The sequence below is a fragment of the Vulpes lagopus genome, chromosome 20 (assembly GCF_018345385.1).
Source record: "Vulpes lagopus strain Blue_001 chromosome 20, ASM1834538v1, whole genome shotgun sequence".
Lineage (NCBI taxonomy): Eukaryota > Metazoa > Chordata > Mammalia > Carnivora > Canidae > Vulpes > Vulpes lagopus.
Window position 1 is genome coordinate 27,531,600 of NC_054843.1, and position 16,228 is coordinate 27,547,827.

General features: G+C 38.4%; 1 protein-coding gene across 1 annotated transcript in view; it reads left to right on the plus strand.

Annotated features, from left to right (window-relative positions):
* The window catches only part of NRIP1 (nuclear receptor interacting protein 1), a 94,176-nt gene extending 78,194 nt beyond the window's left edge, over positions 1-15,982 (plus strand). The window contains exon 2 of the mRNA XM_041735121.1: positions 11,894-15,982. Coding sequence (XP_041591055.1) covers positions 12,237-15,764 — 3,528 coding nt within the window. The 5' untranslated portion in view covers positions 11,894-12,236 and the 3' untranslated portion in view covers positions 15,765-15,982. The remainder of the gene's footprint in view (positions 1-11,893) is intronic.
* Positions 15,983-16,228: the final 246 nt, after the last annotated feature.

The window sequence follows — 16,228 nt, forward strand, 5'->3', positions numbered from 1 at the left end:
GACCTGCAATTTAAATTAATTTCAGGTTGTCATGGCAAAGATCAGTAATAGCAAAAAATTAACATGCAAGCATACACATACATATACACACATAAAAACTTGTAATTCTGAAATACACATACACAAGTTTCTCACGTTCTGTGATCAATGCAACATTTTTAGAAGAATATGCTTCATAACAAAAAGTGCATGAAGATCTTATCTTCAAAGATGGGGAACATTTTTAAAACAGAGTGTACCCTGTGAGTAAATGCAGAGTATCTGGTAAGTGTACTAAAAACCCCAGGAGCTTTGATCAAATGCCAGCTGTTACATCAGTTCTGTTGGTAATCTTTCTTACTGATCTGTGACCTTGACCTTGTGCTTGTATCTGTATGTCAAATCTATTTTAGGGATGGGGAGACCATAGTTGAGTTTAATAGGATTTATGCTCCAATCTCAAAGGATGCCCTGTTGTGTACACACACACACAGACACACACACACACACACACACTGTAAACAATCCCAGGAGAAGAAAGCACCATTTTCCATTATACTTTATATCTTGATAGAGATTGGAAAATATTTTGCTTTTGAAAACCGATAGAAAGCACCAGGTACTTCAAAGAGTTATTGAAAAGGGTTAAGAGAACCTGTACCTTCTGTTTATTTTATATTTAAACCCTTTTTCCCACATATATGTGCTACCAAAAAATTTATTTAATGAGTGTTTTGTGTTTCTTCAGAGAAACTGTTGTTTCTTCAAGAACAGTAGGAGGCAGTGAACAGACACTAATATTAATATTAAATAAACATCATATATATTCTTTATCATATATAATGATTCTCTTCTAGATTTTTAAAAGTTGTAGTTAGAATTCATTTTAGCTAACAGTTTTCTGTGTTTTCAAGATAATGCACCACAGCATCCAGGAAAGCATTACATTTTTGGAATAGAAATTACTTGGCAATTAAGCACTTTCTCTAGTTCCTTTGACTCCGTTGAGCCTTTTTTTAACCTAAAGTCTCCAATTTTTTCATCTTATTTCTATTTAAAAAATTTTTTTAATAGACTGTAGAGGCAAAGTAAAATGGATAATGGATTTCATTGAATCTGATTCACATACATAAGCCTTCTGAGCATACATAAGCCTTCAGAACAAAGAAGCTGTTCCTTACTTTGCTATATCAAGTATAGGGAATATTTGTTTCTGTTGTCAGGACAAATAATTGTCCTCTTTCTCATATGCATTTCTCTATGTTATCAAGGATCCTAAATCTTTACTATTGCATTTTATTTAGTATGTAGTTATTGTGAGATAAGCAAAAGCTCTAGTTTGAATATAAACTCGTATTTAACTTTTAGGTAAACATTTATTTGAAATTCTGTGATACCCTATCCCCTTAAAGAAAGCAGTGAAGATAAATAATCTGGGGAGATTGGATGGGTAGGGCATATGGCTGTTTCAAAATCATTTCCTTCCCTCAGACTTCTCTAGAAAGACTACAACACATATTGATCAGGACAACTTTCTGATAGCATTGTCATCTTTCTGATTAAAATACTTGTCATTTTTATCAACTACAATTTGATAAATTACTTGGAATCATAGCATTTTAGAATCAAAGCATTTTAGAGTTGAAGAAGTCCTCAGATACATATGTCCTTCTATTGAACACTTGAGTCAGTCAAGCGCTAGTGTGTCCTAGTGAGTCTCTCTTAATAGGGAATGTGAGTGACACTATTTTACTCCTATGGAAGCAGCTGACAGCAAGTTAAAGCTGATGGGCCTGGAAGTTAGGAGCAAATTTGGCCTTGGGCAAAAATATGTAAGTCCCTCAGGTGGCAATGGAGGGCAATCTGGGCAGCTGTTTTACTCACTACAGTGTCAGTGGCTTCTCTTACCAGTCTTTGAAGACTATTTTCATCTAAAATGAAAACCCCTGGGAGAGGGCAAATAGCTCTTTTGTTCTCATTTAATGTTGAGGCCCTCAACTATTTGAGCAAAATGTTTTTAGATAAATTTATTTTCTTGGCACCTGTCAAATTGTACAACCACACATCCATCTTTTGATAGAGATAATACTACAAAGAAAGTGACTGTCTTGGAGTTCAAATTATATCAAAGGACATTAATGAGTATTTATTCATTTTTTAAAATAAATTAGAAATATATTCCAATAAATGAAATTTCAGGCTTCCTCTTTTACCATGCCCTTGTTATTCCCTGCTTGAAATGGCAGCAATTGCATGTTCCATTTTTTCCTTAATTTTTTTTCAAAAACTTTTGTTTTTCCCATTGCTGTCACTGATTTATTACACTTCTATTATGTAGTGGTGGTCTGTTAGATTTTATTTTAATAAAGCCACATCCATTTATAGATAAGACCATTTTAAAGTGGAATAAAACAGTAGTTACAATAATTAAGAGAATAACAATTGATACTTACAGTTTTTCAGACAAAATAACTCAGTTTTTCAAAAGTTTACAAATACTTAGGATTCTTTTGTTTTTCCAGTTTAAGGAACAATTGACATACATCACTACAGGTTGATGGCATACAGCATAGTGGCTTGACAAAACATATATTGCAAAATGATTACCACAATAGATTTAGCTAACTTCCATCTTCTCATATAAACACAATTTTTTAAAAAGAAGAAAAAAGGAAAAAAAATATTCAATTATTCTCATGATAAAAACTCTTAGGATTTACTCTCTTAACGACTTTCCTATGTATCACACAGCAGTGTTAGCTGCATGTTACATCCCTGGGACTTATGTATCTTATAACTGGAAGTTTGTACCTTTTAATTACCTCTTTCCAGTTTGCCCTCCCACAGCTCTCTGCCTCTAGTAACCATAAGTCTGATCTCTTTGAGTTTTTGTTTTCCCTTAGTTTCAATGTATAAGCGAGATCATAACATATTTGCCTTTCTCTGTCTGACTTACTATTTCACTTAGCATAATGTTTCAGTGGCATCCATGTTGTCACAAATGGTAGGATTTCCACCTCTTTTTATGGCTGAATAATATTCCTGTGTGTGTATAGCTTCTTTATCCATCCATCCATCCATAGACACTTAGGTTATTTCCATGTCTTGGCTCTTGTTAATAATGCTGCTGTGAACATGGGGAGCGCAAATATATTTTCAAGTTAGTATCTTTGTTTGCTTTGGACATATTCCCAGAAGTAGAATCACCAGATCATATGGTAAGTTTATTTTTCATTTTTTGAGGATCTTCCATACTGTATTCCATAGTGGCTGTACCAGTTTACAGTCACACCAAGAGTGTACAAGGGCTTTTTTTCTTCACATTCATATCAGCATTTGTTATCTCTTATCTTTTGATGGTGGTCATTCTGACAAGCATAAGGTGATATCTCATTGTTTTTTTAATTTGCATTTCCCTAATGCCTAGTGATGGTGAACATATTTTCATGTACCTGTTAGCTTTTCATATATCTTCTTTGGAGAAATGTCTCTTCAGGTTCTTTGCCCTTTTTTAAAATGGGTTACTTGGGTTTTTTTGCTATTAAGTTATATGAGTTCTTTATATTTTTAGGATATTAATACTTATCATATATATGGCTTGCAAATATCTTTTCGCATTCCATAGGTTGTCTTTCCACTCTGTTGATGATTTCTTTTGCTGTGTGGAAGCTTTTTAGTTTTATTAGTCAACTTGTTTATTTTTTATTTCATTGCTTGTGCTTCTGTTGCTAGGTGTCATATCCCAAAAATTGTTACCAAGACCCATGTCAAGGAGCTTTATTCCTGTTTTCTTCTGGGAATATCATGATTTCAGATCATACATTTTTTTAAGTCTTTAATCTGTTTTGAGTTAATTTTTGTGAATGGTAGAAGACATAGGTCCAGTTTTATTCTTTCACATATGAATATCCGATTGTATCAACACCAGTAATTGAAAAGGCTGGCTTTTCTCCATTCAGTATTCTTGAATCTTTTGTCAAATATTAGTGGACTGTGTATGCTTAGGTTTATTTCTGGGCTCTTGATTCTGTTCCATTGGTCTATTTCTTTTTATGCAAATATGTGCTATTTTGATGACTATAGCTTTATAGTATAGCTTGAAATCAGAAAGTGATACCTCCTGCTTTAATCTTTTATTTCCTAGGATTTGAGAAGGGGGCGCTATTTGGTGTCTTTTGTGGTCCCATATACATTTTAAGAGTGTTTTTTATACTTCTGTAAAAGAAAAAAATGCTATTGGAATCTTGACAGGGATTGCATTCAATCTATAGATGGCTTTTGGTAGAATTGAGAGTTTAACAGTATGAATTGTTGCAGTGCATGAATACAGGATACTTTTTCATTTATTTGTCTTCTTCCTTTTCTTTCATCAGTGTCTTGTAGTTTTCAGAGTGGAGATGATTCACTTGCTTACATTTATTTCTAAGTATTTTGTTTTTGATCCTATTGTAAATAGGATCAATTTCTTTTTCAGAAAACCTGTCGCTAAGTATATAGAAATGCTACTGATATTTGTATGTTCATTTTGCATCTTGTGACCTTACTTAATTTATTGATTACATCTAACAGTTTTTTGGTTGGTTGAGTCTTTAGGATTTTCTCTATATAAAACCATTTCAACTGCAAATAGGGACAATTTTTACTTCCTTTCTAATTCTGATACCTTTATTTCTTTTTCTTGTCTGATTGTTAGGACTTCTAGTACCATGTTTAATAGGAGTGGCGAAAAAAAAAATAGGAGTGGCGAGATTGGACACCATTGTCTTGTTTCTGATTTAAGAGCAAAAACTTTCAACTTTTCGTCACTGAATGGGACATTAGCTGTGGGTTTGTCATGTAAGGCCTTTATTATGTTGAGATATTTCTTTTATGCCTAATTTGTTAAGAGTTTTTAATCACAAAAAGATACTGAATTTTGTCAAATGCTTTTTCTGCATCTAGTGAGATACCATCAGTCTTTTTTTTTTTTCATTCCATTAATTTGATGTATCACATTGATTGATTTGCTGGTGTTGAATCATTTGTGCATCTCAGGGATTAGTCCCACTTGATCATGGTAAATGTTTCTTTTAATATGCTGCTAAATTTGGTTTACTAGTATTTTATTGAGAATTTTTGCATCTATATTCATGAAGGATAGTGACCTATAGTTTTTTTTGGGAGGGGGGTGCTTTTGCTTTATTTTGTTTTCTAGTAGTGTCCTTTTCCTGGTTTTGGTGTCCAGATAATGCTGGCCTCATAAAATGAGTTTGGGAGTGCTCACTCCTGTTTGATTTTTTGAAAAGTTTGAAAAGGATTGGTGTTGATTCTTCAGAATTAAATGAAATTCACCAGTGAGGCCATCTGGGCCTGGGCTTTTTTTTGTTGGGAGATCTTTGAGTACTAATTCAATCTTTTTTACTAGTAATTGGTCTATTCAGATTTTCGATTTCCTTTTTTTTCTTCCCTGATTCAGCCTTGGTAAGTGGTATGTTTCTAGAAATTTTTCCATTTCTTATAGATTGTCTGTTTGTTGGAGTATAATTGTTTGTGGTAACCTGTACAATCCTTTTCATTTCTGGGGCATCGGTGATGGTAATGTCTCCCTTTTTATTTATAGTTTTTGTTGACTTGGGTAAAAAATAACTTTTAATTTATAATAGAGGGTTTGCTGTTGTCTTTACTTTTTAATGAAGTCCCAAAACCCTTGATCTGAAATGTTACATTTTATTTCTTGTTTTGTGAAATTTAGTGTTGAGTCGTTGGCCCTTGGTTTGAAAAGCTTAATCTCATACATTTGGATAGAATGTTTGGTGTCATGTCCTCTTGATAAATTTTTCATGGATTTTTGTTTTCTTTTCACCTTTTAAAACTTTCTTTCACAGTCTCACCCTAGAGAACACCAAGAGTATTCTAAATTATTTACCTCAATTTGTATTGCTTTAATAAAAGGTTCAATATTTAGGACTTTGGAATCTTCCTAGTACTTAGATATTTTTCTTTTAATCCTTAAGGGAACATCTTAATATTTTTCTTAGTCTTTTTTTTTTTTTTTTGTAAAAAGCATCCCTAAAATAATCGAAGGTGGAAATTAAGTAATATTGTCCAATGGGAGTTATTCTTGAATGTTACAATTTAGTAGACTTTCAGTTACTTTTGCATTTTGAAGAACCAGAGCCAAAAATTAAAATGCTCATTAAAGTGGCATTGGAGAAATACCTTTAAATTCAATACTCAAACAGGTATTACTTAATAATGGATAAGCAAGTGGAAGAGATTTCATGGAAACAATTGGAAGTCATGAGGTATTCACTAGATATAATTTAAATACCATACAAAGTGACTTTGTAGATGTTTAATCACTTAAATGTGTTTCAGTGGAGAATTTGTTTGGAAGTAAGATACTGAATCTTTTCCTTAAAAGCAGCTGGATGCTGGGGCACCTAGGTGGCTCAGTTGGTTAAGCAGCTGCCTTTGGCTCAGTTATGATCCCAGGATCCTGGGATGGAGCTCAGCAGGGAGTCTGCTTCTCCCTCTGCCCCTCCCCCTGCTGATGCTCTCTCTCTTTTGCTCTCTCTCTGTCAAATAAATAAAAATCTTAAAAAAAAAAAAAAAAAAGCTGGAGGAAAACCAATTCATTATTTATTTATTGTCAAAAGTAGTCCCATATATAAGAATTCTATTAGGTTCATCCTTCATTTATCCAAGTAAAATTTTATTTTACCATTTTTAAAAGTGTTTAAAAATTCAGCAGATTTTCCCTTTGCTTAATAAGCCATTTCCAAATAGAAAGTGCAAAGTGCATTGCAATGAAAATAGTTTACTTCAAAGAATCAATATAACACTCATTTGGGAACTGTTAACGTGCAAATTATTTACAACTATCTTATTGATTAACATTCGAAAAAAAGTTCAAGATAATTTCATATTTTTCGGATACTTAAAAAAAGAACATGCAACTTTAAAAAAAAAATACACTCTGAATTCACACATTTTACTAGATATTTAAACTAGCCTGTGTTGAAACTTGGATCTTTCTCCAAATCTGTGCATATGGTCAAGAATTCTTTAATGATTTAGTTTGATTTTACTATTTTTTTAAATTTAACAATAATAATTTTTTACAGTCTGCTAGCTAGAGCAATAAAATGTCAATTTTATAAAATTTAAAAGATTTTCATGCTTATAAACAATTTTAAATTAATAAAAGATTCGGTTTATAATTTTAACATTAGTAGTTGTACATGAACTTTATTAAATTGTCATGAAATGCATTAACCCTGGATATACTGTCAAGTAGGGTTCTTTGGCCCTGGTGTTAGTTTTTGAAACTTTTTTTTTCTAACTATTAGGAAGGATTATATTACATGACTTTTATTTTTTAAAGTTTTAATAAATGTGTTTTTAATAGAAAAAAAACAGTTATTTTGCCATTACTATATGTGTCTTTTGGAACCTTTTGTAAATCAGTGATACATTTTGGAACCTTAGTGATCTTAATTTTCCTATGTCTTTAAGTATTTTGCTATTTTCTGATCTTGAGAATTAGTTCATTATTTATTTCCAAATATGCCAAGTAAGGACTAAAATAATAAGTCAAGAGAAAAATGGAAGTGCCTAGAAGGATGATGCAATAGTGAAATAAGTCATCATTATATCACCTTCAGTTTTCTTATTGCATAGCCCATTATTCTATAACATTTTCATGAATGTTTAAAAAGTCTAGAGACAATCGTCTTTGTAGTCTTCCTATTCTAAGTTTTTAGTAAACACAATGGAGAACTCAGTATTTTTCATTTTCCATCTATAGCATCAAAGAAAAGAAAGTTGGCATAGGAAGATGCTTCAATTAGATGAATCAGAGGATGACTGCAAAGAGAATGATGGTAGTACTCTAGACATGAATGATGATGGTGACATTGACTGTATAAGCAACATCGTTGACTGTTGTCTTCAGATGACAACATCCTAAATGGATTTTTCAAACTCAGGCATCAATGAGTGAACGATATAGTTCAATAATATAGTTCTTTTTTTTTTTCCAGGCTTATTGAGGTATAATTGATGTGTAATAACATTGTGAAAGTTTAAGGTGTCCGGTGTGATTATTTGATATGCATATACATAGCAAAATGATTATCATAATAAAGTTAGTTAATGCATCCATCACCTCATATTGTTCTCATTAACAATATATTTCTAAAGATAAAAAGGAAATACAGTATTTTATATAGTCAATTGATCAGTAAGAAGGGTTTCATCACTCACTATTTTGTGACAAGAACCTCAATGGTCCTGTTTAGCTCAAAGGAATAATAACAGTATTCTTTCTTTTATGACGTTGACACATCCAGATTTATTTGAAATGCTTCATAAGTGGGCAAATATTGAAAACTGGGGTGTAATAAAAGAGACTGGAAGAAAATAGATAACTTGAAAATGAGGTAATCCATTGTGTTGATCATTGTAATTGGTTTTAGTAAAACTAAAACTAAAAGATAAATATATTTGGCAATTATGGAACAAGGAAGATTTCTATCCTCTCTTCAGCATAATTATGAGCTGTTGAAGATTTCCAAAGTAACACATTTTGAATTATACAAGTACAAAGAGAAGACCCAGAAGTGGTGATAAAGCTTACCTCTTAGATTTACCAATCTGGAATTGGTACTTAGAAAATGTTTCCAGGTTCACGCATGACAGTCGATGAGCTGTCAGTTGCCCATTAGGGATATGTTGTCTTTCAAAACCAGGAGGTTAATGGATTTAGGAATGGGTTTGGTGTGTGTACATTTTTATTTAAAATTCTGATGTTGTTTCATAGTATCTCTTCCTTCTTACTCTGTTAATTATTCATAAATTGACTTAAATATTAATAAAATGTTTGTTGGACCCAGACGGTAATGGTGATGGCTATTTTTCTTGGTATATTGAGGGTTAAACGAATCCATTAAAATTACAAAGAGCTGATTTTGATTTAGGATTTTTTTTTTTTCTTTCTCAATCTCAATCTAAAATTGAGATTAAGTCACCCCTCCATATATGATTAAAGGTTACACTAAGCTTTTTGGCAAAGTCAGTTTTTCTAAAAATTTTATGGAACCACCTTATAAAAATGACAACTAAGTTGAAACAAACATTGTTCAATCAGCTTTTATCACTGGGTAGGTTTTATTTTTTCTCCTTCATATACATGTATTTTTAGTGTTCATTAAAAAAAATCTTTCTTGGGTTTGCCTGTCATATCTGCCAACGTAATGTTTAAAGATAGGATATTAATATAACCTATTTTAGTTTATTATATAAATTTTTTCTTGTAAAATCTCGTGAGAGTTACAAAACTTATGAGGCCTACATTTGTTCATTTGTAATTTTTTTTTTCCCTGCCTCCTCCTTACTTTTACTCTCTTTTGTTGTCTTTTACACACACACACACCCCCCGGCCCATGAACCAAATGTTGTGGATGATTCTGTTACCTTTGCAATGAAATCACTTAGCAGTATATGTCATATAAGTAAAGTCTCTTCCTTATTATATTTATGAAGAGACCATTGAGTATCTTTAAATAGACACGGGCTCTAATAAAATCATTGTTGAAGTTATGGACATGCAAGTAGGTCCACTGATAAGCCATTGCATCACAGTATTTTGTAAAATACTCCAGTTTTAAAATATACTGCTTGCCAATCTCTCAAGAAGTCTGATTCTTAATAGTGTGTTGACATTTAGATATTTTTAACCAAATATACTCAAGTAGTGTTAAACATCTGGCAACATTCCTAAGTAATACATACATAAAATTTAAAAAGCAAACAAACTATAAGTTGGTGATTCAAAAATAATGTGGTTGTCTTTTTGCTAAAAGAAAATGAATCAGGCTAATACTAACTTTAAATGATTTTAACTTTAAGAAGTCTATTTATTAGGTGGTAGTAATATTTTACATTATACCCTAATATCTATAGTCTTAGTGAGCTGTACTGTATCCAAGCACCTTGCCTCCTTTTGTTTCTTTTCTAAGAAATTTCTCAATTAAATTCTGTTCTTCATTACAGAAATATGAAAAGGCATGATTTGGGAAAGGTAGGAAGGATTGTTAATGATTTCTCCTGCTTCAGTTATTTAAAGGAAAGAAAAGGAAGTTATCTGAAGAATTTTGGCTCACTTAGTTCCCTGAAGAGTTTTAATAGTAGGATCTGAGTAAATTCAGGCTTTAGATAGTCTTCAGAATTCCTTCTTTCTTCAGCATTTCATTTTTTGCTAGAACGATGGTAGGTATTACAACTGAGTGCTTCTGGAAGCAGCATCTCAGGAAATACTCTTTGATTTACAGATTCATCTTATTAAAAAATAGGTTTCTATTAGAAGGTCTTCCTCCCTGTTTCATAATGGTGCTGTTTATACAATTAAAAAAAATTAATGAAAAATAACCACATTGACTTAGAATTTTCTGAAAGCAGTTATTCATCTTCCCTTCAAATCTATCCTAAATTTATTTCCTGCCCACTTTTCTACAGGATGATGCGATTACCTATTGTGTACACAGTTATATTTACACGTATTATAGTAACTACATTTTTTTTTTAAGATTTCATTTATTTATTTGACAGAAAGCAAGAGAGCACAAGCAAGGGAGATGGAGAAGCACGCTCCCCGCTGAGCAGGGAGCCCAATGCAGGGCTCGATCCCAGGACTCTGGGATCCTGACCTGAGCCAAAGGCAGGCACTTAACCTACTGAGCCACCCAAGTGTCCCAGAAACCACATTTTCTGAACTAAAAAATTGGTACAAGTACCTTAACACATTTTTCTAAATTAATGATTTTTATTTTAAAACCTTACAAAACTTTTTCAAATCATGTATAATATTTGAATTTATTTATACTTATAATAGCGAAGTCACACAAAAAGAAATAGCATGGGTGGGGAAAAGGAGTATTTTCTGTGAGGAACACCTTAGAAACAGAGTTACGGGTTCACCTGTAACCTGTCTTCTGCTTCTGTTAGGAATGGGCCACACATTAAAAGTTCTACATAGAGCAAATGAGTGAAGATTTAAAAATGGATACATTAAGCCTCTGATAGACTTGATGAGCATCTAGAGAATCACTCTCTTCTGTTTCCAATAGGTCATGATAAAAATGAAGCCTGTGATTATACTTCAGTATTTATGAATATGACTAAGACTGTCACACTTTGCATAGGCCTACAAGATACTTGTCAGTGCTTCCATTTCTTTAAAAACAGAAATCCCACGAATTACTTATGGAATGTGTGATGTTTCCAAAATGATGTCAGAAGTGAACCTAATCTGTAGTATTCAACCCTGCATCTAGCTCATCACATGAGTCCATGTCATGTGCATCTCTCTTTTTTTTTCTGCACTTTTACTTTTTTTCCTTCATAAGCTCCCAGTAATATAAGAAAGCCAATTCTAGCTCCCGTATAGAGCTATGTCACTATAGGAGACTTAGCATCCTTATTGTTACTATGTGGAAAGTGCTCATGAAAATTCAGAATCCCCCCCCCAAAAAAAAAAGAAAGAAAGAAAGAAAGAAAGAAAGAAAGAAAGAAAGAAAGAAAGAAAGAAAGAAAGAAAGAAAGAAAGAAAGAAAGAAAGAAAGAAAATTCAGAAACTCGGTGTGCTTTGGAAGACAGTTATATAACACCAAAGTATTTTCTTTAATTGATTTGATCACTTTAACAATATGGGTTAATTTATAGGACTTCCGGTAGCGATTTCCAATTTAATAGGAATGGCAAACTATGTTACTAAAGAAGTGGCTATAATGCATATATACGTATGTACATTATGTTTTACATACATACACGCACACACATATATAGACTTACAAGTACTAGATTCTTTTGCTTCTTGGTATCGTCACATAATATTAGTTCTGCCTCTTCTTACCTTTTTTATTTTTATTTTCAGAACACCGCTGTTGGCATTTAATTGGAAACAAAAGATGAAGAAGGAGAAGCAGTGTATTCACTAAGGATTCTATCTGCCTGCTGCCGCAGACCTGTGTATTAAGGAATTCTGCTGCTGCTTCTTGTGGAGTTGATCAGCTCTGTGGTCAGACTACTTTGGAATTTGCCTGCCTTTCATCTTGTCACAGGGAACCCTGGTTGGAATGTAACAGTGCATCTCTGTCTGATGACTATGGAAGGTGATAAATTGACACTCACTTATTAAAATTACATCTCACTCACCCACAGAAAACCATTCTTTAACGTGAATAGAAACCAAGCCCTTGTGAACACTTCTATTGAACATGACTCATGGAGAAGAGCTTGGCTCTGATGTGCACCAGGATTCTATTGTTTTAACTTACCTAGAAGGATTACTAATGCATCAGGCAGCAGAGGGCTCAGGTACTGCCGTTGACAAAAAGTCTGCTGGGCATAATGAAGAAGATCAGAACTTTAACATTTCTGGTAATGCATTTCCCGCCTGTCAAAGTAATGGTCCAGTTCTCAATACACATTCATATCAGGGATCTGGCATGCTGCACCTCAAAAAAGCCAGGCTCTTGCAGTCTTCTGAGGACTGGAATGCCGCGAAGCGGAAGAGGCTGTCTGATTCCATCGTAAATTTAAACGTGAAGAAGGAAGCTTTGCTAGCTGGCATGGTTGACAATGTGCCTAAAGGCAAACAAGATAGCACATTACTGGCCTCTTTGCTTCAGTCATTCAGCTCCAGGCTGCAGACCGTTGCTCTGTCGCAACAAATTAGGCAGAGCCTCAAGGAGCAAGGATATGCACTCGGTCATGATTCTTTAAAAGTGGAGAAAGATTTAAGGTGCTATGGTGTTGCATCAAGTCACTTAAAAACTTTGTTGAAGAAAAGTAAAGCTAAAGATCAAAAGCCTGATACCAATCTTCCTGACGTGAGTAAAAACCTCATCAGAGACAGGTTCGTAGAGTCACCACATCATGTTGGACAAAGTGGAACAAAAGTCATGAGCGAACCGTTGTCATGTGCTGCCAGGTTACAGGCTGTTGCAAGCATGGTGGAAAAGAGGGCTAGTCCAGCCACTTCACCCAAACCTAGTGTTGCCTGTAGCCAGTTAGCATTACTCCTTTCAAGTGAAGCCCATTTGCAGCAGTATTCTCGAGAACACGCTTTAAAAACGCAAAATGCGAATCAGGCAGCAAGTGAAAGACTTGCCGCCATGGCCAGATTACAAGAAAATGGCCAGAAGGATGTTGGCAGTTTCCAGCTCTCAAAAGGAATGTCAAGCCATCTCAACGGTCAGGCGAGAACATCATCGAGCAAGCTAATGGCGAGCAAAAATACGGCGTTTCAGAACCCGATGGGTGTTGTTCCTTCTTCCCCCAAAAATGCAGGCTATAAGAACTCACTGGAAAGAAACCATCTAAAACAGGCTGCTAATAATAGTTTGCTTTTACATCTTCTTAAGAGCCAGACCATACCAAAGCCAATGAATGGACATAATCATAGTGAGAGAGGAAGCATCTTTGAGGATAGCAGTACCCCGACAACCATCGATGAGTACTCGGATAACAACCCTAGTTTTACAGATGATAGCAGTGGTGACGAAAGTTCCTATTCCAACTGTGTTCCCATAGACTTGTCTTGCAAACATCGAATTGAGAAACCAGAACCTGACCAGCCTGTTTCTCTTGATAATTTAACCCAGTCCTTGCTGAACACTTGGGATCCCAAAGTCCCCACTGTGGACATCAAAGAAGATCAAGATACCTCAAAGAATTCTAAGCTCAATTCGCACCAGAAAGTGACTCTTCTTCAGTTGCTGCTTGGCCATAAGAATGAAGAAAGTGTAGAAAGAAACAACAGCCCTCAGGAAGTACACGGCGATGTGACCAAGTTCAGTAGCCAGAATTACGCGAGGACTTCCGTAATAGAAAGCCCCAGTGCAAACAGGACTACCCCAGTGAGCACCCCTCCTTTGCTTTCCTCCACAAAAGCAGAGTCTCCCATCAATCTGTCCCAACACTCGCTGGTCATCAAGTGGAATCCCCCGCCGTTCGCCTGCGGCTCTCAGGCTGACAGGCCAGCGAATGCTGCACCCAACCCCCTGATGGACCTTACGAAGGGCAAAGACTCGCTAGGAGAGAAGCCAGCGCACAACGAAGGCGCACCGAGCTCGGCGACTTTCAGTGCCAGTAAGCTGTTACAGAATCTAGCTCAGTGCGGGCTGCAGTCCGCCCCGGGAGAGGAGCAGAGGCCTAGCAGGCAGCTGCTGAGCGCGAGCACGGATCGGCCCCTGGGCATGGTGGAGAGGCGGAGCAGCCCTCTGCTCTCCAACAGAGCAAACGCGGCGGAAGAAAGCAAGGCATTCGGCAGTGCAGCGGCGGGTCCCGAGGCAGGACCTCCCGGTTCCGAGATCGAAAATCTGCTGGAGAGGCGCACTGTCCTCCAGCTGCTCCTGGGCAACCCCACCAAGGGGAAGAGCGAAAAGAAAGAGAAGACTCCTCTGAGAGATGAGGGTACTCAGGAGCACGCGGACAGAGCTTTAAGTGAACAGATCCTGATGGTCAAGATAAAGTCGGAGCCTTGCGATGACCCGCACAGCCCCAGCCCCAGTCCGAGCGCGCACCTGAGCCCTGACGCCAGGGGCGCCCCGTTCCCGGGTCCCGCGCAGAGGAGCGCGGCTGCCCCGCCGGCGCCCGGGGAGCTGAAGTCGGAGCCCGTTTCACCCCAGGACTTCTCCTTCTCGAAGAACGGCCTGTTGAGTCGGCTGCTGAGGCAGAACCAGGAGGGCTCCCTGGCGGAGGAGGCGGACGGCGGCCGCGGGAGCAGCGAGCTGGCGCTCCTGGAGTCCAGGAACCTCTGCGTGGTCCCCAAGAAGAGGAAGCTTCAGAGCGAGCCCTTGGAAAACCCGTTTAAGAGGCTGAAAAGCAGCGCAGCGGACGCCGCAGACAGCCCCGGCGGGGGCGCCCCCGACGGGCTGTTCGGGTCCCTGCTGGGCCAGCCGGAGCCGAGGTGCAAGAGTGATCTCGAGTTCAAATACCCCGGCAGCCGGGGCCCCGCGGGCGACGCCGAGCCCCGCGCCTGGGCCCGGGAGAGCAAGAGCTTCAACGTCCTGAAGCAGCTGCTCCTCTCGGAAAACTGCGTCCGGGACCTGTCCCAGCCCCGCGGCGGCGCCGCCCTGGAGGCCCGGAGGAGGGCGCCCCGGAGCGCGGCGGGCGGCCCCAGGCCCGAGCTGAGCGTCCCGCCCCTCGACGGGCTGCTGTACGGCCCCGCGCAGCCCGGCGGCTGCGGCGACGGCAGGACCGGCCCCGGCCCCGGCCCCGGCCCCGGCCCCGGCCCGCGCCCGCGCCCCCGGCCCTGCCCCTGCCCCTGCCCCGGGCCCGCGCGCGCCGCGCCCAGCCCCCCCTTCCCCGAGCCCGGGGGCTGCGCGGGCGCCAGGCCGGAGCCGGGGCCTGCGGACGGGTGTGCGGGCGGCGCCGGCGACAAGGGCCCCATCAAGTGGGTCATCGCCGACGCGGACAGGAACGGGCACGAGAAGGGCTGCCCCAGGCTGACCAGAACCAACCCCATCCTCTACTACATGCTGCAGAAGGGCGGCGGGCCCGTGGCCGGCCGGGACGCGCGGGACAGGGCCGCCTGGGGGGAGCCGTGTGCGGGGAGCGAGGCGCAGGGCACCGCCACGGCCGAGGCCCCCCCCGCCGCGGGCGCGAAAGCCGCCGTCCTGGGTCTCCGCAGCCCCTTCAACGGCCACGTGGGCGGCAGCGGCCCCCGCCCCCGCAGCGCGGACGCGAGCGCCTACGGCCCGCGGGGGCACGTGCTGGCCCTTAAGGAGGAGGCCGAGTAGGACGTTCCCGCCCTGCAGCGTCGGCTCTTCCCTTCTTTTCTTCTCTTTTTTTCTTTTTCTTTTTTCCCAACTGCTTAGTATGAACTTGCGACCTGTATAAATAAGAGCATGATTCGAGAAAAGCATGGGACAGCCGAGACTTTGTCCGTTTCCAGAAGTATTGGTTGCCGGTGATGTCTACGCGCACTACTTCTCGCTTTACCTTAGGTGCCCCGAGGGAGCTGACGTCGGCCTACATAACACATTTGTTTTTGAATCCAAATTGTTAAATGACTCTTTAAATATTAATCGTTGAATAAAAAAAAAAAAAGAACCTAATTCGCTTCCCATTATCCGATTCAGAAATAAATTAGAAAAAATATGCTTACATTTTTCACTTTTGCTAAAAAAAAAAAAAGAAAAAGAAAAAGAAGAAGACGTATTTATTTTTAACTCTTGGAAGGGGTTTTGTGGTTCCCAATGTG